This window comes from Eretmochelys imbricata, chromosome 1 (assembly GCF_965152235.1).
Source record: "Eretmochelys imbricata isolate rEreImb1 chromosome 1, rEreImb1.hap1, whole genome shotgun sequence".
Classification (NCBI taxonomy): domain Eukaryota; kingdom Metazoa; phylum Chordata; order Testudines; family Cheloniidae; genus Eretmochelys; species Eretmochelys imbricata.
In genome coordinates, this window is record NC_135572.1 from 30,075,196 (window position 1) to 30,097,231 (window position 22,036).

General features: G+C 39.2%; 1 protein-coding gene across 3 annotated transcripts; it reads right to left on the reverse strand.

Annotated features, from left to right (window-relative positions):
- Window positions 1-1,876: 1,876 nt before the first annotated feature.
- On the reverse strand, window positions 1,877-21,541 carry FAM76B (family with sequence similarity 76 member B). 3 transcript variants are annotated; one of them, XM_077808454.1, is made up of 10 exons: window positions 21,268-21,541; window positions 20,180-20,244; window positions 19,691-19,745; window positions 17,772-17,927; window positions 16,385-16,578; window positions 12,964-13,011; window positions 12,668-12,748; window positions 11,878-12,010; window positions 5,381-5,482; window positions 1,877-4,503 (listed from the first exon to the last, which is right to left on the reverse strand). In XM_077808454.1, the coding sequence occupies exons 1-10, from the start codon at window positions 21,364-21,366 to the stop codon at window positions 4,414-4,416; spliced, it is 1,023 nt and encodes a 340-aa protein (XP_077664580.1). In that variant the 5' UTR covers window positions 21,367-21,541; the 3' UTR covers window positions 1,877-4,413. The 3 variants fall into 3 exon arrangements, with proteins under 3 accessions (XP_077664580.1, XP_077664570.1, XP_077664588.1); XM_077808444.1 differs by having other exon boundaries at window positions 11,878-12,013; XM_077808462.1 differs by lacking the exon at window positions 1,877-4,503 and adding an exon at window positions 4,510-4,737 and having other exon boundaries at window positions 11,878-12,013.
- Between the last annotated feature and the right edge of the window lie 495 nt (window positions 21,542-22,036).

Consider the following 22,036-nt stretch of genomic DNA (forward strand, 5'->3'; position numbering starts at 1 on the left):
TTGTTCAAGATATATAAGCCACGTGAGTCGTAGCCACGAAAGCTTATGCTCAAATAAATTTGATAGCCTCCAGAGTGCCACAAGTACTCCCGTTCTTTTTGTGGATACAGACTAACGCAGCTGCTACTCTTAAACAAGCCACATTTACTTTGCCCACAGCTGTCAAGTGTTGGGCTCCTTGGTAGAAAAGCTTAAGGTAAAATGCTGCATTCTCCACTGTTACTGTCTATTACACTAGTTTTACAGACCAGTCAAACTTCAAGAACACAATAAAAAGGGACATGTATAGAAAATAAGGATGCTGTACAAAACTTTTTATTCTGCTAAAGATTACAGATCTGACAATTTGCATTCACTATAACTTGTTTTAAAAAAAAGTGTAAATTCAGTGCTTCTTGGAGGTGCTGCAGACCGCCAAGACTGGAGATCTTGTTTATACACAACTTGCGCCAATTTAAAATCAGATTTCATTAAACAATACATAACCCTGTACAGGCACTTGTAATTGGATTTTTTGATTCATCCTGTGACTCAAGTTTACTTATATAAGCTATATAGATATGCCAGGTTTAAAATGAGTCACATCCACACATGCAACTCACTCAGCTTTAAAAAATCACATAGAGACACAAGGTAGGTGAGGTAGTATCTTTTATTGGACCAACTTCTGTTGGTGAGAGAGACAAGCTTGTGAGCTACGCAGAGCTATTCTTCAGCTCTGGGCCTGACCCAAGTTTGCACTAGCCTAAGAGTATTATTCTGTTGAGACTGGTTTCATTGTAGCGATGACAGGACTTGTAATAGCAGTGGTTGGCGCCGGAGCTGAGCCACGCCAAGTAAACATACTGAAGATTGTGAGATTAATATCAGAGTCTTTCCAATGATGGAATGCGGGTCACTTTAAGCAGTTTCAAAACTCACAGGATGACCTCACATTAGTTCCAAGATGCTATACATTAATAAGCCCATCCAATTCGTTTCCTATAATGATGTGGATGGTTCATATATGTAAGAGTTTAGTGTAAAACAGTCTAAGAAAATCATAGAAACACTATTTCGGAAGGCCGATGCTAAAGGCAAAGTAAACTCCAAGAAAATATCTTGTTCTCTCCACAGAGAGCATAAGATGATAAAATGAAGTAACCAGCTTTTTGAAGGTGAAGCATAAGGAATTGAGAAATAGCCTGCAGTTTAATGAAGCCGCTCTATCAAAACTAAGTATGAGGAAATTGTCAATTTGGAAGAGAATCTTTTAGTTAAACATGCCCAATTTTATAGCATCTCTAAGTTTTTGTTGAATGCTTAGGAAGTCTCACTAAGGGTACGTCTACCCTACAAGCATTACTGTGACAACTGCAGAGCAGAAGCTAGAGCCATTGCAGTGCAGACACTTACTTCAGCAACAAAAGGGGTTTTTCCCCTTTGCTGCAGCAAATTCACCCCCTTGAGACAGTAGCTAGGTCAAACGAATAATTCTTCTGTCAACATAGCTACATTGCAGAGGGTGTGCAAACTGCATCACTCAGGGCTGTGAAAATTAAGTTGGCCTAAGTTTTAGGTCTATACCAGGCCTATTTCTCTTGAGTTAGACATGTAGTCGCTCCCCTGAAGTGGCTCCATGCATTATCACATTATAACAGAGAATAGCAATAATATATTGAGTCACTAAAGTAGGTAATTATTCAAAAACTATCACTTGTTGCAATTTGAAGAATGCTCCATGTATGCAATATCTATGGCAGCTTAGTTCTTTGAACAGATCCTTCACAATTCCCCTCAAAAGTGGGACTGATGTTGAGTTCTGGTTAATGTTTGGCACTACGGATGTTTAAAACAAAATTATGACTTTCTGAGTAATATAAAACAGACAACTAAATGTTTTGACAAGCTTTTATTGTGAAATATTGGATTTAGAAAAAGGTACAAAATGTCAGATGTGTGTCAATACAGGATTTCAATAGTCTATAAATGTGGACAACTGAATAGCTTCACTACAGGATGCATATTTAGACATACTATCTAAAAAGAGACTGCAATATTCACAGACTTAAAATACATAAATAACTTGAGCCAAAGTGGCAATCACCTGTCAATGTTAACTGACAACTAAAAACAGGCTAAAAAGCACATTACAGTACAATCAGTTCCTTATGTCAATGCTCTACAGCTCCAGGATCGCATTCGTCAGGACTGGGATTTGATTGGCTAGTTTACAAACTTTAAAAATTAAAGTTAAGTTAGGTTACAGAATAAAGAGATCAAGTATTTAATTATAACTAAATACTGTGAAGCCCCTAAATGTTTTTAGCACTGGGATCTATAAAATTCAAGTATAATATTGAACTTTTTCTTAAAAAAATTTTATATTGCAGCTCAAGGAGGTTTGAATAAGAATCACTTAATGGAATAATTCTTCAATTTGATGTGCATGGTTCTGAATTGGTTTTTAAAATCCACATGCACCATGGACTGGTGGCCAGTAAACTGGAGAGAAAAGCCCCCAGTATCAAAATATTACTCTGAACTAATGAAAGTCAGAAAAACTCCTAATTTTTTTTTTAAAACTCTCTCAATACAACTAACATCCCAAGAGGATAGCAGCAGCATTTTCTACCCTAGCTGTATTAATAAGTTTATTAAAGAACAGTTTTTATAAACTTACAAAGTTGATCTTCATGTACAAAAAAACCAAATACATCTTCACTGTATGAAACAAGCTAGCCTGCTTTTTCCAAATTAAAGTTATTCGTTAGACTAAGTCTGTCTAAACTGCTGAAGTTGTTCACAATTCAGTAGCATCTGGGTAGACAGCCAGAGGACTTTAGATTCTAGTCCTCCAAGCAGCAAGGTGTCACAGACAATAAAGCTAGCTGAAGTGCAAGCAGCTCCTGAGTCACCAAATCAATGTCCACATCTGAACTGGAGCTCCCATCTGACAGACGACTATTCCAAGTATTTGCTTTCCTAAACAGTGTACCCCCAGTTATGCGAAGTTGTTTCATCCTACTAAGACACTTGTACTGATGTCCATTAGGAGCAGAGCTAAAACTGAGCTAACTAAATGTAAAAACAGAAGATTCCATTCGAGGGGTTGAACAATAAGTTTTCATTTGACACCACATCCATTCCCTTTATTTATGTACTGACCATTACAGTTTTGGCTACTGTTTTCTCGATGTATATCTTTACATAAACTAAGTACGTGTCAATCTAGTTACTTAAAAAGTGACCATAAGTTACAACTAAGTACATTTAAAACCAAGACAAAGTGAATATGCAAGTTTTAAAAATAAAGTAGTGAGTATTAACTATACTGCTAATTTTGGGATATAACACTGGGAGTACAATGCTTGCTGTGAAATTAAAAAAATTAGTACTGGGCCAACAGGAAAAATACATAAAGCATTATCGTCTAGTGTGGCAAAAACCATATGAATTGTTTATTTAGGAAGTGTTTGGCATAATAAGCACTAACCAGACTCAACAAACCCCACAGATGCAATCTAACAAGGTTAAAGAAGTCAATACACACTATCCATCAATTAGCTAGTTCTTCATGCTGCTTCAAGCACTGCACTAGCAACTTTGATCTTTGTTTTTGATTCCTCTGTACACACATTTATATATACACAACCATTTATTAAACATGATCTTAAAACAAAAATGTTATGTACAAAATACCAACATTCCTATAAATAAACAGTTGGAGAAAGGCACTTGCAAGAAAAAAGTCTACAGTAAGTCTTACAAAAAAACCACACTTTGCCTCTGGTACTGTACAATAGATAATCTTTCAATAAATTCCAATCACAAGAATGTAAAACACTAGTTACTCACTTGTTATCACTAAGAATATAACTGTTACAATTGTATTTACACATATGTATACATCTTTTGAGTTTCATTTAAGAGCACCATGATTTCCAACCTAAATGTCCTATATTTTAATACAAAGCAAAAGAACAGTTGCCAGAACCCAGTGTCCATATTCCTATTCCAAAAGTGTTGCCCTTGCAGATTTATAAACTTGAAACTGAACTTTTGGCCAAAGTTAGCATAGTTTAAGGGATTCAGTTGCTGCTTTGAACTCTGTAGAAAGTACACCTATTTTGTTATTGCATGATGTGTTTTAAAGAGAGCACTGCTGTATTATCCCTCTGCAATTGTTAAATACTATTGCTGGCAAAAAAGTTCCCAATATAAAAAAAATAAAATAAATTTCTTCAAGCCAGTTGAAGTACTTTATCTGAACAGTTTAACTAAAAAGCTGCATATTAGTTATAAAAATGTGTAGGAAACATGCCGACTAATCTTGTGTGCAAAAATATTTTTCCACTACACAGGATTTTAAGGGCTTCACAGAATTACTCAAATTTACATTGAGTAGTAATCCTCATTTAAGTAACCAGTTCCTCATGGAGATGTTAGTATACTTCCACTTTTATCAAACTTTTTACCCTTTGACAACGCAGCAACCTGTTTGAGTAGTTCTCTGTTTTTGGCCTGTAATATAGATAAAAAGAAAGATTTATAGAAACACTCTCTTCTGTTTAAACATAACAGAAACACTGTTCAAAAGTCCTAATAGTTACTCTTAATTCCAGTACTATATCCATCAGTGACACACTGCAGAAAGATCAACAAACTTCTTGAATAGGAGGGAGCAGTTATTCAACAATGCCATGCACAACTGTCTTGCTGAAGTTATGAAGCCACCCTTGTGTAAAACTTCTATTCCTGAGAATAAATCAACATAACAGCAGAAGTTTTCAGCATAGCTCAGGTATTTAAGCTCCACATCTTCCACTAGCTTTATAAAGGAAGACAAAGCCAAATCACTCACACGGATTTGCAAAAATCAATCTACTGCATTGTAGATATTTCTGTTCATTCTAGAATTTATAAATTGATTCAGGTTTTCCTGCTGCTTAAAACAGTTGTACTTTCAATGTAGGTTACATCATTGCAAGATTAACCTCTTGCACTGCAATAAAATTGTGCAGTTATGCTAGGTCATTATACCACACAGAACAGGTATATCAGTGTTTCTTAAAGTATGAGGTATGCCCCTTGAGAAGGGGGGCATGAGGAACTACCTGGGGGGAGAAGAGAGGATGCGCCTCAGTTGCTCTTAAAAAGTAGCTATCTAGTGGTTACGTTTGAAAAGAAAACTGAAGATAATGCAGGTGTAACTCAGGCAGAGAGAGAGAGTGAGAACCTGAAACAGCTCAGAGAGGGTAACTGATCCATCCATTTCAATGACTGGTAACTCATGCAAGGATGACAGTGCACAATGGTTATATTTAAACTATTTCATTTCTCAAAGCAAGTATACAAAATATTTTGACACCTATTCTATTAAAACTATTTAAGTATTTACCTGCAGTTGTTCCACTGTTTCCTTGTGAGCTCTTTCCATACTGTTCATTTTTGTCCTTAAATTAGACTCCTGGTACTGAAAGTCTGCCTTCAACTCTGTCAACTAAGAAAAACAATTCCTATAAGGATATTTTGGAATGCTACCTCATATGTATTTTTAATTAACTTAGATCCATAAAATAACTTTTTTTGAGGCATAAAAGTCTCTCGGGGACACTGACTACTTTCTTCATTTACTGCTTCTTGTGTTGACAGCTCAGCAAGGTTAAAAATATCTTACAGCACAAGTCAAATATCTCTTTTACGTGTGAAAGTCCCATTTGGGAACTGGATATGGAAGACTAGTCCTTCAAAGTATTTTCAGATGTTGGATCACACTGATTTACAATACTTAGCTTTATTTTCAGCCATGAGACTCATCTGCCAGGCTTTAGCTATGACACTGGCACAAAGCTGGTTTTTGGGCAACAAATCTGAAGTACAGTCCAAAACTGATGTGCCAGTAGAAGAGATTTTAGAACACATTGATAAGTTAAACAGTTATAAGTCACAAGGATCAGGTGGTATCCACTCAAGAGTTCTGAAAGAACTGAAATTTGAAACTGCAGAACTACTAACTGTTGTGTGGAACCTGTCACTATAATCAGGCTCTGTCCCAGATGACTGGAAGGTAACTACTGTAAAACCATTTTTTTTAAAAAAGGCTCCAGAATCCTGGCAATTACAGGTCAGTGAGCCTAACTTCAATACCAGGCAAACAGGCAGAAACCATAGTAAAGTTTTTCAGAATGATCATACATAGATGAACAGGATTTGTTGGGGAAGAGTCAATGTGGCATTTGTAAAGGGAAATCATGCCTCACCAATCTACTAGAATTCTTTGAGGGAGTCAACAAGCATGTGATCCAACATGGGTGATCCTGTTGATACAGTGTACCTGGACTTTCAGAAAACCTCTGACAAGGTCCCTCACCAAAAGCTCTCATGGAAACTAAGCAGCCGTGGGATAAGAGGAAAGGTCCTCTCATGGATCAGTAAGTGGTTGAAAGACAGGAAACATGATAGGAATAAATGGTCAGTTTTCACAATGGAGAGGTGAACAGCGGGGTCCCCCAAGATCTGCACAGGGACCTATGCTGTTCAATGTATTCATTAATAATCTGGAAAAAAGACAGTTAAGTGGCAAAGTTAGCAGATTATACAAAATTATTCATGCTAGTAAGTCCAAAGAGGACTGCGAGAAGTTAGAGGAATTTCACAAAACTGGTTGACTGAGTTAATACTTAATCCTGCCATGAGCACAGGGGGACTGGACTAGATGACCTCTGGAGGTCTCTTCCATTCCTATGATTTGATGACTGGACAACAAAACAGCAGATAACATTTGACATTGATTCGTGCAAAGTAATGCACACTGGAAAAAATACTCCTTACTATACATATACAACGATGCATTCTAAATTAAACGTCACCATCCAAGATAAACCTTGGAGTCACTGGGGATAGCTGTCTGAAAACTTCTGCTCAATGCACAGCAGCAGCCAAAAAAGCTAACGTATGTTAGGAACTATTAGGAAAGGGATAGATAAAATATCATAATGCCACTATATTCGAGGTGTGGGGACACCATGGATTTATACTCTGTCCAGTGCTGGTTACCCCAGCTCAAAAAAGGGCCCAGTGAAAAGTTCAAAGAAGGACAACAAAGATGACCAAAGATATGGAATGGCTTCCGTACAAGGAGAGAAAAACGGTTAAGACTCTTCAGCTTAGAAAAGAGATGACTAAGTCTATAAAAATCAAGAATGGTTTGGACAAGTGAAAAGACAAGTGTTATTTACTCTTTCACACAATACAAAAGCTAAGGGTCACACAATGAAATTAATAGGCATTAGCTTTAACACAAACAAGAGGAAGTACTTTTTCCACACAGTGCACAAGTAACTTGTGGAACATGTCGTGATGGTCAAAAGTATAACAGGGTTCAAAAAAGAAATGGATAAATTCATGGAGCATAGGTCCATCAATGTCTATTAGCCAAGATGGTCAGAGCACAACCCCAAGCTCAGGACAGCCCTCAACCTCTGACTACCAGAAGCTGGTGTGGAAGATGGGTGAATCACTGCATAATTGCCTTGTTTTGCCCCCCTGAAGCTGTACTACGGGCCATTGTTGGCTACAGGATACTGGCCAAGATGGACTATGGTAACAGTTAATTAGCATAAAGCTGTAATTTACATGGCAAATATCTACAGAGACATAATAAAATGATTCTGAAGAATAAGTCTATTATATCTCATTCCTAAACGGAGAGTAAATTCCAAGAGATCTAGAATTGCCACTGCAAACAGTACATTGATTGGAGAATTAAATCACAAGTGAAGTTTATATAGGAAAGTTACTTATCTTTTAATTCTCCTCTAAAGACTAGCTTACAGGTTTCTTGCCCCTGGCTCTCAGATACCAACGATGAAACAGGCAGAAAAATGCTCTAGAGGTGTATTGATCCCCAAAGGCAGTGGGCAGAAGTACAAGCCATGTAAGACCTGCAGTGCCACCCTTGGAGCCTTCTAGTCAAGTCTCATTTATCAGGAAGCGAAGCCTCCCAGAGCCAAACAAGCCAGTCATAACAAAAGGGTTGAAAGAGCAGTAACCTTACAAAGATTCCCTTCCACTCTGAATGGAGCTGGGAAAGAGAAAATTCTGCAAGATGACATCTTCAGGGATGCAGAACTACAAGTAATTCCTACTCTTCCGACATACCAGCTACGTAATATTCTCAGAACAGAATTTTTTCTAAATCTCCTTTTGGAACCCAGATACTTGTAGGCAAGCAGACCTACAGAAATCCATTCCTGATGCAATAGCTCTTGCTACCTTGTCACTTGCATATAAAAGAACACCTGCACCCAGTACTGGCTCAGCCCCACACTTTTATCAACCATCTTTGAGTTCCTGGTATCTGTCCTGTGGACTACATTCAGTCAGCTCCCCAGTAGTTAATATGCCGTTGGGCCATGAAGGCCCAGCAGTTTCTGATGTGTAGAATAATTGTCTGATGTATTCTCTAGCCATGGTTGTCTTGACCACCAAGCTTTTCACTGGGATGGGAGAAACTGCTGGCAGAGTCCTGGGCAATATGTACTTCTCAGCAACATTTGAAGCAAAAGAAGTCGTGTGAGTTGTCTGACACACCTTTGCCAAGTGGTCCAAAATAGGATGCAAGAGCATGGCCACTCAATTGGATGGAGGCTCTTGTTCCACGTATGTACTAATTGTTGCCCTTCTAAATTCCTGGACTGGTGCTAATCCAGATCCCACCAACTTTATGCATTAGAGAAAGTCAAATCCTTACAGAGCATGTCTTGTTACTCCTTCAGTTAATCTGTTCTGCATCCAGGAGGCAGACATTGTATCCTTGACCACCATCATGCTTCTATTAAGGCAGCAAAGTAGTGAGCCAAAAGGGCACTTGGAGCATTAACCATCTCAAAAGGCATCAACAATGGCTGTGCCCAGACTCTCAGCACAGGAGCTGTGGGGTTTGTGTACTGCTAGTAAAGGCCAGTACTTTGTTTGTTGAAAGAGCCAATCCTGGGGTACAGTATCCAATTCAGGCTTATTTTGATGAAGGATCAGAGGCAAGCATTAGTGATGGCACTACACGGTACGAAATCACCAGGAGAGACACGGCTAGGTTGCTGAACACACCATGGAGGCTCCCCAAAGCAGTCTTCCCTGTCCTGAACCAATGTGAAGAGAAGATGCCGTGGTCTTATGATGTGAAGGTGCCCCAAGTCTTTGGAAGTGATGAGTTGGAGGGCAGGTGGCTCTCTTCTGGCGTCTCCTGCTAATTATTTGTTTGAAAGAAAATTCAAAGTCTGATGTGACAAAAGTCAGTACCATAGACATTGAGCACCGAGACCTTGATTTGTGGTAGAGTCCTTGGATTTGGATGGGATGAAACAGAATTTTTTCCCCCCAGGGGAACTAGTTTGCTGGGCTTAGAGGGAAACAAGGCATGGCACTGCAGGCCTAGAGTCCAGGTGGTCAGAGGCTGATTAAGGCTTATATTTTTATATTTTTTCCTTCAGAGCTAACCAGGCTGACCACATGCTGGACTTATGGGAGTCTCTGGAGAGTGCCTTAAGGAGGGCTTAAAGAAATTTCTCAGTGCTTGGGTGCACAAGGCAAATATCTTTAGGCCCTGCACATATTGTCCCACTAGTTTGAATTATTAACTCCCAGGCTGAGGATTCTGTGAATATGATCATTTATAAACAGACCTTTCAGCCATACAGGTACTGTATGGAGGTATGACTGGTCTTCCTTCCCACCCAGGTGCTGAGGAAATGGATGTTATTCTGAAAGAAATTAATACCTAAAAAGCTTTGAAGTTCAGAGAACTATGAGATGCCAAGAAAAAGGTTCTAACAGTAATACGAAGGAGCTGAAGCACAAGTTGCCAAAACAAAAAAAACTCAGACCAAACAGAAGTTTCTCTATGATCCCCAGAGGCTGGCAACCCTATCAATGCTCCTAGAGAAACAGAGGCCACAGGGTAAGAAAAAATTTGAAGACAAAAATATATTCATAACAGTTAGGTACTGAGAAAAAGGAGTACTTGTGGCACCTTAGAGACTAACAAATTTATTTGAGCATAAGACTTTCGTGTAGCTCACGGAAGGTAACGCTCAAATAAATTTGTTAGTCTCTAAGGTGCCACAAGCACTCCTTTTCTTTTTGCGAATACAGACTAACACGGCTGTCACTCTGAAACCAGTTAGGTACTGAGTGTTTAAGAGCTGAAGAGGTGCAGGGCTATCAAGGTCGAAAAGAAACTGAAAGGTTCTGAAAGTAGTGGTTAAGGCATGGGATATCATACCACCACTAGCTGAGGACTGCTTGTGCTACTACTTGCTACTTCTCACCTAAACCTTGGGGAGTTCCAGCTATTTTGCATTAAGGAGCAGAGACCCAGGAATGAGAATCCTGCACAGAGGAAAGTGAATTTACATTTTCAAAAGTAGACTATATTCTGTAAAACATCCTCTGCTCCCTAAACTTAAAAGTAATGAATAGCCATATTTAAAATGGCTCGGCTAACAATTCTGAAACAAGGATTTTGCAATTACAACATTAAGTGACAAATAAAATGTAGCAGAAGACTAATCACTGTCTCTAACGCAAGTATTGTCCTCTGCCTTGTCAATCATTCAAATTGCGAGCTGCATTTTGTCTGTTCTAATCTACACCAAACTGGACCTCCTAGCTAACATGATTAGCAAAACATCAGCTCTATCAAATATCCTCTTGGTGAGTTATGGAGAAAATTGGACAAATGAAGAACTGTATTAAAGCAACTCATAGTGTGTATATATACACACACTGTAAATGTTTAGCTACAATATCTACTCACTGGTAGTCTTAGTTATCTGATTATAGTGCTTATGTAAAAGGACTAATTGCACCAACAATCACTATTCTAGAATTAAAGATAAGTGTTCTGAAAAATGTTTGGAACTCAAATCACCACCAAGTTACAAGGACATGAAGTGAGAACAAAGTGGGACATATGAACATTCACGTTAATAAATGGGACCAGCTAGATTAAGTACTGCATTTGCTTTCAGCCAGTTATTTAATTCAAACTGTACTGCAGGGAGAAACTATGTGCAAAGACCAATGACCCCAGAATATAAAAACAAAGTTCTCAGCTCAAGCAACAAAATTCAGTTTAGTGTTTTGCTTGTAAAAAGGGCACAAATGCATGTCACTGTGTGCCCACTTTAGACTAACAATAGGAGTACAACCTTCCACACACTGCTCTTTTTGTGTTTCACCTAGATCAAATTTAAAGAGAGTCAAAAGGTAGTTTCAGTTTCAGACTGATTTAAGGCCTCCCACTGACTTCAATGGGACTACCAGAAAAGGTAATGGTAGCTTTTGTATTATGAATTGGACTGCCCAATTCATTTCAATTAAGCCACTGAACAGCTAGAGATAAGGACTTTCTAAGCATTCTAAAGTGGTCCAGATTAATTAGTTTAGCCTCAAAGATTCAATATACCAATACAAGAACCTAACATTGCAGTCCCAACAGCACCCATTTACACCAAAGGACACAATCTTAAACTGGTCAACAAATCAGTTGCTTAAGAAATGAGCTTCTAATAAAAGTTTGGCAAAATTAAAATATTTGGGGCTGTTTTTAAGACAGTAGGCTGCCTGAAAGGTGAGTCTCTTGTATACATTTCACACTAGTCATTACGTTCAGGGAGAGTTGCCTTACAGCTAAAATACATCCAAGCTGTGTAAGTCTGCTACTTAACTTTTTAAAAGGACAATTTGGTAACGTTGCAATGTCTAGTCACAACACAAATTTTTGGTATTAATTTTGTTTTAACATTCAAACACAATTTAAGTTGACAGCTCCTTGAGTCTACAAGATACAAGAAAAAATTTAATAAGGTCTTATTAAGCAGCTGTAGCCTTTACCTTTTTATCTTTTTCTAAGATAGTCTGATCTCTTTGCTGCAAAAGACGTTTGAGTGACATCACTTCTTCTTTCAACTGACTTATGAGGACAAAGTTGTCAGTTCCCCCACTGTCTGCTGACTGATTTATAGAGCTACTAAAATTAAAAAAAAAAACCTGTTACTTGTAACATCAACAGAATAACACATTTTTCAAAGTTCAAATTGCTTAAATTAACAATTCCACAAACATCCTTAAGGACTAATGCAAAAAAAGTATGTACCTGACAGAAATGGATGCAACTGGCAAATTACCTTACTAATGGCACACATTACATACACCTGCAGAAATATAATTGAGTATTAGCTTTGAGGGGGTCAAATTCTTCTTAAGTGAAGCAGCCTCTTTGTACATTATTCCAACTGTTGATCAGAGACAGAATAAATTGTTCAGTCTCACACATTTAGGTCCAAACACATTTTCTAGATACTACATCAGTTTAAAGCACCAGATTCAAAATCTGTGTCCTTCTGAAAAATCACTGATGTCAGAATATTCTTTGTTTGATAGCTATGGCCTTATGCTCTACTTTTGCATCCCTTTTCCCAAAGCAGCTAAAAAAAGGGACAGTGTCAGCTTTCTACTGATAAACTCTCAACTGACTAACAGCACTCTGCCATAAAACCCTAAAAGTTACTAGGATGAAAAGTGTAATTTTTCGCCTTTCTAATCTGCCAAATAAAAACAGCAACTGGCAGCAAACTGATGGTCTACTTAGTTCAACTATCTCAGCTGTAGAATATAACTTTACCTATCTCCATTGGATGGCTTGGATTCCAGTTTGGGTTTTTTCTTTGGAGTTTCATTCTGAATAGCTGCAGAGGATTTATGGCTGAAATCAAACAACAAATATGATAAATCAAAAGCAGTAGAATGGTCTCATACTGCAGAACTGAGCAACCTACTACTATTTACATATGAAATGACTCATACACAGAGATTAGTCTTGAACAATCAGAGATGCAAGTATGAAAAAAAAAATTACCTTTCAAATAAAGAATACAAGATTCATTTGCTAAAAAATTCAGAAATGGGCAATGCAATTACCTCTGTTTCCACAGTCCCTGATCTTGTTCTGGACTTAGATTGCTGATTCTGAAATACATGTAATTAATACAGGTCAAATTCCATAACCACTATCTGAAACTGAAAAAGCATCCATATCTAAGTTTTGTGCAGCAGAGCAGCTCAGTTTATAAATTTGTAATTGGATGGATAATTAGCAAGGCACTTAGTAAGCACATTTGGGATTACTCCTCATCAAGGCCAGGCTCATTTGAAAACAGCCTTTAAACTACTGCATGCTATCATAAGGCACAAGGGGAAGCGTTAGGGTTGACAATTCAGCCTTGGTTTTAGTATTTCCCTACTTCTGCAAACATTATTTTAATACTTGGCAATTTTGAACAGAACTTGTTTTTTCAAATACAAGTTGTACCTTAATTCATTTCCAAGGTAAGCTGACCGGAGAGCACAAGTGAAATGGTTATGCTCAACGTATGTGCAACTTAGATTGCATTGGATGAAACTGAACTCCTCAGAGCCCAATTGAATTCATTACACACTTTAAACCTGCATGTGCACTGATCTACCAACAATACTAATAAAATTGGATAGGGCAAGTTGGTGGGAAAACACAGAGGCGGTTTACACAGGAAGGTACCTGTCAATTGAAGTTATCAACTCTGTTTAAGTTTGGAATTGTGCATTTTAATAAATACAAGCAAATCATGCATACACACTGAAGCTCTTTTCTTTATGACACCAGGAAGTTATCTGGAAATGTTTTATTTATTAGACATTTATCATGCTCTCATGAATTAAGATTTGAGCAGTTATATCTTGGGTAAGTCAAAATGGATTTTCACCAGACACTATAAAGGTACCTATCCTTCCTACTATTCACCTGCTTGCCAAAAGTCACTTTCTTTTATAATGGGAAAATTGCAATTTATTCCCCCCTCCCTGGTCTTCATTTTCAAGAGCAGTTGAACCAATTTTCCCCTCAAGCTTTTTTTTTTAAAACGTAATTTTTGATTAGATCAGACCTGCAAAAGTTTCAGCTTAGAAGATAGTAAGAATGTCTTGAGCAACTGAAAAATGAAGTGTATAATAAAAATGTTTAGGGTGGCCTTAGGAATCTATGCACTTCAGCTATAATTTTTCATTGTTTCAATCTAGGAAATACAAAATGTTATAAAGAGGTTCTAAAGTAAAACTATTTCCAGCCTACAGATAACATCTGTATGATTCTTACACAAGCATCCTTTTAACAGAATGGTAAAACAAAACACTAAATCCTTGAAAGCAGCTGCCTACAAAGACTAATAAGTGTTTACAAGTGTACAAAACTAGAGATACATGACAAAAGAAATTGGTCCACTGTTTAAGTCACAGCAAGACAGCTGCAAACACTCTGAAGCATGATTAGAGTGGCAAGTTTAAAAGAAAAAATTAAAATGACAATAGCATTGCCCTGCTACTGACATGACAGCCACCCAATTGTAAGGTCTGAGACCTTTTTCTGCAGCCACATTAGGGGAGCAGCTGACATGAGATAAAAAGCAGAAAAGAAGTCACATCCTCACATTCCATCTAAATTACATTAACAATGAAATATCTGTTAAGATGGAGATCTTGTCCTAATAGTACCCACCACCACCAGATAAAAAAACAGATCTTAAGATGTTTAAAGAAAACTTTGCTTGATAGCATTCTGTCTGTCAAGGAATCACTTAACAGTTGTGACTATGACATCTATATTTATTTTTTGTTTTGCCTTTATGGTCTTTACTTCTCTATTGTTTATCTGTATGGTTTCTGTCTGTTTCTTTGATTGTTTCTGTATGTTGCATGACTAATTTTGCAAGATTTAAATCAACTAAGGTGGTGTGGTGTGGTATGATTAGTTGAAAAATTGTTTTGCAATACATTAGGACTGGTAAAAGACTTATTTTGTAATATTTTAGTTTAAAATGACTGGTTAAGGTATAGCTAGGGCCCTACCAAATTCATGGCCCATTTTGGTCAATTTTACAGTCATAGGATTTTTAAAATCGTAAATTTCATGATTTCAGATATTTAAATCTGAAATTTCATAGTTTTGTAATTGTAGGGGTCATGATGCAAAAAGGAGTTTTTGGGGGGAGGAGGGGTTGCAAGCTCATTGTAGGGGGGGTGTTGTACCACTACCCATGTCTGTGCTGCTGGTGTCGGTGCTGCCTTCAGAGCTGGCTGGCTGGAGAGCGACGGCTGCTGGCCAGGAGCCCAGCCCTGAAGGCAGAACAACCCACAGCAGCAACACAGAATAAGGATGGCATGGTATGGTATTGCCACCCTTACTTCTGTGCTGCTGCCTTCAGAGCAGCCACCACTCTCCGGCCGCCCAGCTCCAAAGGCAGCGCAGAAGTAAGGGTGGCAATACTGCAATCCTCCCACCCCCAGCAACCACCTTTTGGATCAGGATCCCGTTTAAGAAACACGGGTCTCCCCCATTAAATCTGTATAGTATAGGATAAAAGCACACAAGAGACCAGATTTCAAGGTCCGTGATGCATTTTTCATGGCTGTGAATTTGATAGGACCCCAGATATAGTTAAGCAGGACTCAAGTTTAAACTATATAAAGGGGTCCAAAACGAAGTTCTTTGGAACCTAACTCCAGGACACAGCCCAAGATCACAGCTGCCAGACCTCAACACCCTGCCAACCATATTGTGCAGAAGTTGGAGGAGTCCCAGATGACCTGATCCTGACTGGCCACCAGGAAAAGTTCATTTGCCTTATTGGGAGTGGTGAGCACTGTATGGTGTGTGTGTTCATTCTGTTTTGGTAACTATTAATAAAGAAACTAAGAATATTACTATGCAAGGCTCTTTCACTAGTAAAAGGCTCTGCAAACCTGCAGAAGATTACTCCCTGAGCCCTAGGAACAGGGTATGGGTGGCCCTGAACCTTAAGAACTGAGTAAGGGTAGGTGCCTTTTGCCCTAGAACGGGTGGGGGTGTCTAAATTAACCAAGTTACACCTTGAGCCCATGGAAGGGTAAGGGTGGGGTGCCTTAGGGTAACACCATGAATGTCAGTCAGCATTGGATATTCTGGCAAGAATTACATTTACTATAATAATTGGGGAAAATCAAAGGTGACCTGCTTCTATCCCGAAGATGGTGCCATGACATCATTTATCTACTCTTCAGATAAGTAACCCTATCAGCATTTCTAGACTTATGGGCAGTTTCAACATCAGCTGGTAATTAGACTGCCAAAAGGTTTTTTTCTACTAAGTTAACTCTAGTCCATTCCATTTATAGCAGTACTGAGACTCTGCTGGATTTGTGGAATAAATTCACAAAATGTTATTCCGATTTTCAATTCAGTAATGTAAACAGCTACTTTCATTTCGCTACTAACCCTGTCTCATAGAAGTTACAAGATTTTTCAAGTTCCATAAAGTTTCAGAGTACTTACTTGTGATGGCTGCTGCTGTGACGATGATGGTGGTGGTGGTGATGGTGTTTCGAATGATGCTGGTCTTTCTCAGCAAGAGACGAGGATGACGAATTAGAATGTGAAGACCCTAGGCTCTTCCTCTGTTCCTTTGTCTTCTGCAGTACTCTCTTGTAGGACAGTGTGCAAAGCCAACACAACAGCTTCCCATCAACCTTTTAGGAAAAAATTCACAAAAAGTGGGCAACTGTACTTAGTACTAGGAGAAATATCTCTGGAGGAAAAAAATCTTACTTCATCTATTATCCCTGTGTAAGTCAGTCTTAAATTGGTTTGATTAGAATTCTTTTGGCTAGATTACCACTACTGGGACTCCAGAACACAGATTTTATTCTTTAATATACACAAAAAAAAGTTAGAAATATACACAGTAACAGTCCATTTTTGTGCCACAATATTTTTTTCGATACACTGTGGGATGTGGCAATGAAGGCCAGTAGTTACCTTCTACAATAAATGACATCAAATGAAATCAACTCAATATAGTGCATCATTTTTTCTAGTTAAGTTACACTTCTGAAAAGTGAATCCTCTCCTCTTCAGCATTTTAGTTGCCCTGTAAAAATGGCTACAACAACATGTGTTGGACATATATCAAATATTCCTCCCCCAATGCCAACCCCTCTCCCCACCAAAAAAAAAAAAAAGAGGAAAATCCCTACTCCTAAGTAAATTTTTACTTTAGGAATGACGCAGCCACTCAAGTCTTCTTTACTCAGGACAGCATCAGCCAGCCTAAACCAGCTGCAATACAAACCAAGTAAATTATTTTGTAGCAGTTAAGGAGAAAAGAAGTCTCTTGTTGACAGCACTGTTCTGGAGTTCAATTAAAAAACGTGCTCACCCATAATGTCATTTCACCATCACTTTCTGGACAAATGGTTTTGGCAATTGCCCCTCTAAGAAATTAAAATACACAGGTCTGTGGAGAGCAGTCTCTTTCCTCTCTTCAGCTATATTCTATGGTTAAAAGGAACTCTTTCAAACTGAAGGATCGGACAAGGTGGAAGTGACAGATCCAAGCTAAGGAAATTTGTAGCGTTGAAGGTTAGGGTGAAAAAAAAAAAAACAGACTACTCAACTGCCATGGTCAGATTATTTTTAGCTTGTAAAAAAAGAATGAATTTATTCCAGAATAAGTCAATAGAGAAGCATCAAATCTCCATGACTCAGAAGTTTAATACAAAATGCTGTGTCAGATCTTTGTTAGAAAGCCTAATGAAATTCTCTTTATACCACATTGCTATTTGGGAAATTAACGCCTGCTATTTTTGAAGAGGGAAATATTTCAAATTGTATCTTTCGTTTTCAGACCCAGCCTTTACAGTACCACCACAACAAAGCATACCTTCCTTCTTCCCTCCTCTTTGCGATCAAAAGCACATTGCTGCTTGCACTGTTCACATGTCTGAGGTGGTCCATATTTCTTTTCTGAATTTGTGCAACGCTGGCATTTTGTGCCAATAAATGCTGCAATAATATTACAGTACTGACAAGGCTTGGGCTGAAAAACAATGGAGAACTAGAAATTAGTACATTTTAAAATGCTTAACAAATTAGCACTACAATTATTAAAAATAATCATGCTTCTAAACTAGTCTTTAGAACTTGAAGTTAAGAACAGGAGGAAAATTTGATATTTAAATCAATGATGGCCCTAATTTTTTTGGTTTGTTTTAAAGTGATGCTAGCTCAACTGAGACAAAAATAAACAGTGTTTTGCACACAAACTAGCCTACATGCTCTGTGAAAGAAGTGCATAAGTTTTTTTGGATGTTGCCTTCTCCAATTTATAAGGTCAAACATTTTTTCTGTCATTGAGAAATCTACCTAAATCTGAAAAAGAGTAATTAGATCATTTGCACTTCTCTGAAGGTTTCTGAGAACGAGGAAGACCCTTCAAATAGCCAAGAGACTTGAGCACTGCAGAACTTCAGAGCACTGCAGGTACAGGCTTCAGATATAATGCCTGCTCCTACAACCCTATGGGGAGTAAAACAAACCTTCAGCTAACTAAAGGTCAGTTAATGGAGTTTAACCTTTACTATAAAATGAAGCCAATAAAGACACACAATTAGAAACTAAAATTAATCAGTTTCTAAAAAATTCCCTTCTAGTTCATATATGACCTTATTTTGCTTCGAGGCGGTTTCCTTTTTTGATAAAGTATTGCCCAAGTGTTGGTGCATCTATATGATGCTTGGTGAGATGTATTACAATCCTTTAGAACTTCCAAAAAAGATCCTACTTTATCCAGTTTAAGTTTACAAAGAGCTGGGTAAATTACATGCTGGTAATTTTTAAACTGAACTAGTCCAATAAATTGAATCTCGTGTAAAAATGTGTTAATTTAAGGGCATAGTTTACAAGATTTAAGTGCTTCTGTTCACATGAGAAATTGCTATGCATTACCAACACCTTCTCTAAAAGCATACAGTGCAATTTAACGTAAATACTGTTCATTAATATGGATTCTATTATTACACGCAAATCTTTTCTAACACAGCACTAAGTTAGAACTAAAGATGAGGAAATATAAACCATTCCTACAGTAATATTAACCAGCCCACATTACACAATTAGAATTTGATGGCATACTTGACAGCACAGTGGAATCAACATTCCTTCAGGAACCTTCATTTTTGTATTATGTTAATAATGGAACCTTTATAGTGCATAACCAGATTTTCACCTTGAGTCGCTCATTAAAAAATACCAAGGGGACACTAAGTCTCTCGGATAGCTAGCAGCATATCTTGTCAAGTGAGCATTTATGAAAACATGCAGGGATTTACCACGTACATATAAAATGCACACAGACTTTAATTTCTACTACATGTGCAGGATGAACAAGTTTCCATGATTCATAACTATCAAACTTGGTTGTGAATTACCCTGAATTAATGGTTTCAAACTGAACCATTTTTTAAATTTTGTGAAAAAGTATGTTAATTTTTATAACTGGGGAAAAAGACTCAAATAGCTGAGGGTTTTTTCCTTAAGCTTTTCAGAGGATTTTTCTTAGGTCAGAGAGTAAGAACAGAAACTTTCATTCCAAAAGATTAATTTTTCAGAAAGTGTGAGTGTGTGTGTGTGTGTGTGTAAAATAGTGTCTGTAACTGAAAATATTTTACAAACTGAACTAGTAATAATCTAAATAAGTTTATAATACCAAGATACATGCAACTCTTTGTAACGTCTTTTGCATTTATAGACAAACTGAAACTGAAATATGTATGTATATTTGACAATGAACTGCAAACTCACCGTTCCAAACTGCTTCACGTTTTGGGCACATTTCTTGCATATTGTGTTAGTTTTGCTAAAGAGAAGATTTTGCAAAGTTGAATTTAACAACAAGCACAAACTTTCAAATTCTTTCCCATATGCAATTACCATATAATATGCATGCAAATATAAGCTACACCCAATGTCTACTTAAAGACAACCAGGTATGGAAGGAGTCTGCCTTCTTTTATGTTTATATAGTACATTTGGGACAGTACAGAAAGCAAGTTATTGTGGCTGTTTAATGCCAACTCACAGAATTCACTTCCAAAAGCCTAATATTTTCATTGATAATTATATGCATTATTGCAACACGTGATTTAAGACACAGCATTCCTCTGAAGGTATTATTGATAATCCACAGCAATGTTTGTGAATTTGGGATTTTAGCCACACATGAAGGAAGTGTTTTGTGTCAACTGAATACTCCTTCCTGAAGGCTGAAATAGTTTCAGAACACATACATACCTCTCTTGTTGGAATTCTGATCGGCAGTAAGTACATTTTACAATGGGATGTGCAATTCGACATTCCTGAAAGAAAAAAAGTCAGTAACCATTTATCAAAGCGAACAACCATGACATTACAAGTTAGTCTCATCTGACTTCTTAACATACCTTTTATATATTGTTATTGTATACATCCATTGATGTTTGAGTGGTTAAAAAAACTACAGAATAGTTTTTCCTACAACTTGCTTTCCGCCATTTAGTTTTGTAGCAACTGTCTGATGTAACAGATTCAATAAAGAACATACCCCCTTTTTTCCACAGGAAGCAGAATGCAGAAAGTGTGACGGGACTATGAAGTTTATCATAAAATAGAAAATGATTTCTGAAGTATTTTACAAGTAGGGATGTTTAAAACCCACCATTATCATTTTCTTCCAGGTACAGCTAAGCAGAGGATTAGCGTGACTAATGCTCAACACTGGTGTGAGGGTGAACATAAGTGCTAATACATAACCATAGCCCAGAAGTGCCCCTACGCCCTGGCCAGCCCCAAATGGCATTGCATCCTGGCTCACTCAGACTGTAGCTCTAGGCAAGACCCATGAGCAGAGCCAGACACTGGGGGTGTAACTGGTTTTGTAAAGTGGTGCGAGAGCTCGAGTTGGCTCATCCCTTCACCAGGGCAAAAAGGCCCCTTTGGGCATCACCCGAAGCTGGGGAACTTCCTGTCCTGAACAAGGTGCAGCCTCAGCATTACAGACGGGACAGGCAGGGAGCGGATGTGGTAGAGCCAGAAACCCTGTGCCCAGTAACAGCCCCACTCAGCCCCTCTTCTTCTTCCCCCGCTCAGGCCCCCCCTTCGCCTCCAACTTCTCCCCCCGTCCCCAGTGACCCCTCCTCCCCCCACCCTCAACCTCTGCTCAGGTCCCCCCCCTTCTGCCCCACAGCTCCCTCCCCCACGTCTTCCTCTCAGCTGCCCCCGCAGCCCTCTCCCGAACCACCCCTCACGCCTACCTGTCCCGCCTCAGCCCCCAGGCGCACCCCCTCTCCCGTCCCCCCGCCACCCTCCCCGCAGCCCCGCGCGGGTCCCCGCCCCCGGCGGACCTTGCAGAGCTGCTGGCCCTGGGAGAGCTCCTCGAAGGGGTAGCGCTGGTTGCACTTGGTGCAGGCGTACAGAGCCGGGGCCGCCGCCGCCGCAGCCATCCGCGCCGCCGCCGCCGACAGGGATGGCGCGAGCTGCGGGGAGCGAGCCGGGCGAGGCCGACGGCAACGGCTCAGGCGCGCCAGTAACCCTCCGCCCGTGGCCTCCAGCCGTGCCCGCTGCGCCGCTAGGCCCCGCGCAGAGCCTGGGCCGCCAAGCCGCTTCCTTGTGTCGGCATCGGCGTCGCCCCGCTGCCGGCCCCGCCCACGCGCCCCCCCCAGCCAATCGACGCCGCGCGCCAAGCCAACCTTCAAACCTCGTAACCCAATGGCAAACCCCGCCGCTCCTGCCGTAGCCAATCAAAGCTCGGCTTCACGTCCTGCGGCTGCCGTTGATTGGATCTCTTTCTCCCTCCCTCAGTGGCTGCTCCGATTGGCCTGCTCAAGGCCTGTTCTGATTTCTCATTGGCTAAGAGGACACGCGAGCATTCTGACAAAGACCATCCTCTTCCGCCGCCCGCGATATGTGCCTGAGCAAGAATACCTTATATCAACAACAAACCTTGACGTCACTATTCCTACTCGATTCGGTTGGTCGGATCAAGCGATTGCGAACGAGGCTACGCCCCTTCCGTCAAACCTTCGCCTTCTATTGGGCAAACTGCTTTCTTTATCATCTGATTGGATAGCTGACATGTCAATCAAACGGCGGATTGTGACGCACGACGTTGTA

Coding starts and splice junctions, on each gene's coding strand:
- FAM76B (XM_077808444.1), bottom strand. CDS start 21,366: ATGGCTGCGGCGGCGGCGGCCCCGGCTCTGTACGCCTGCACCAAGTGC. Junction 17,928..19,690: donor ACGTGAAGCAGTTTGGAACG/GTGAGTTTGCAG, acceptor ATTGTTTTTCAG/CCCAAGCCTTGTCAGTACTG. Junction 12,749..12,963: donor CAGGGACTGTGGAAACAGAG/GTAATTGCATTG, acceptor GTTTGATTTCAG/CCATAAATCCTCTGCAGCTA.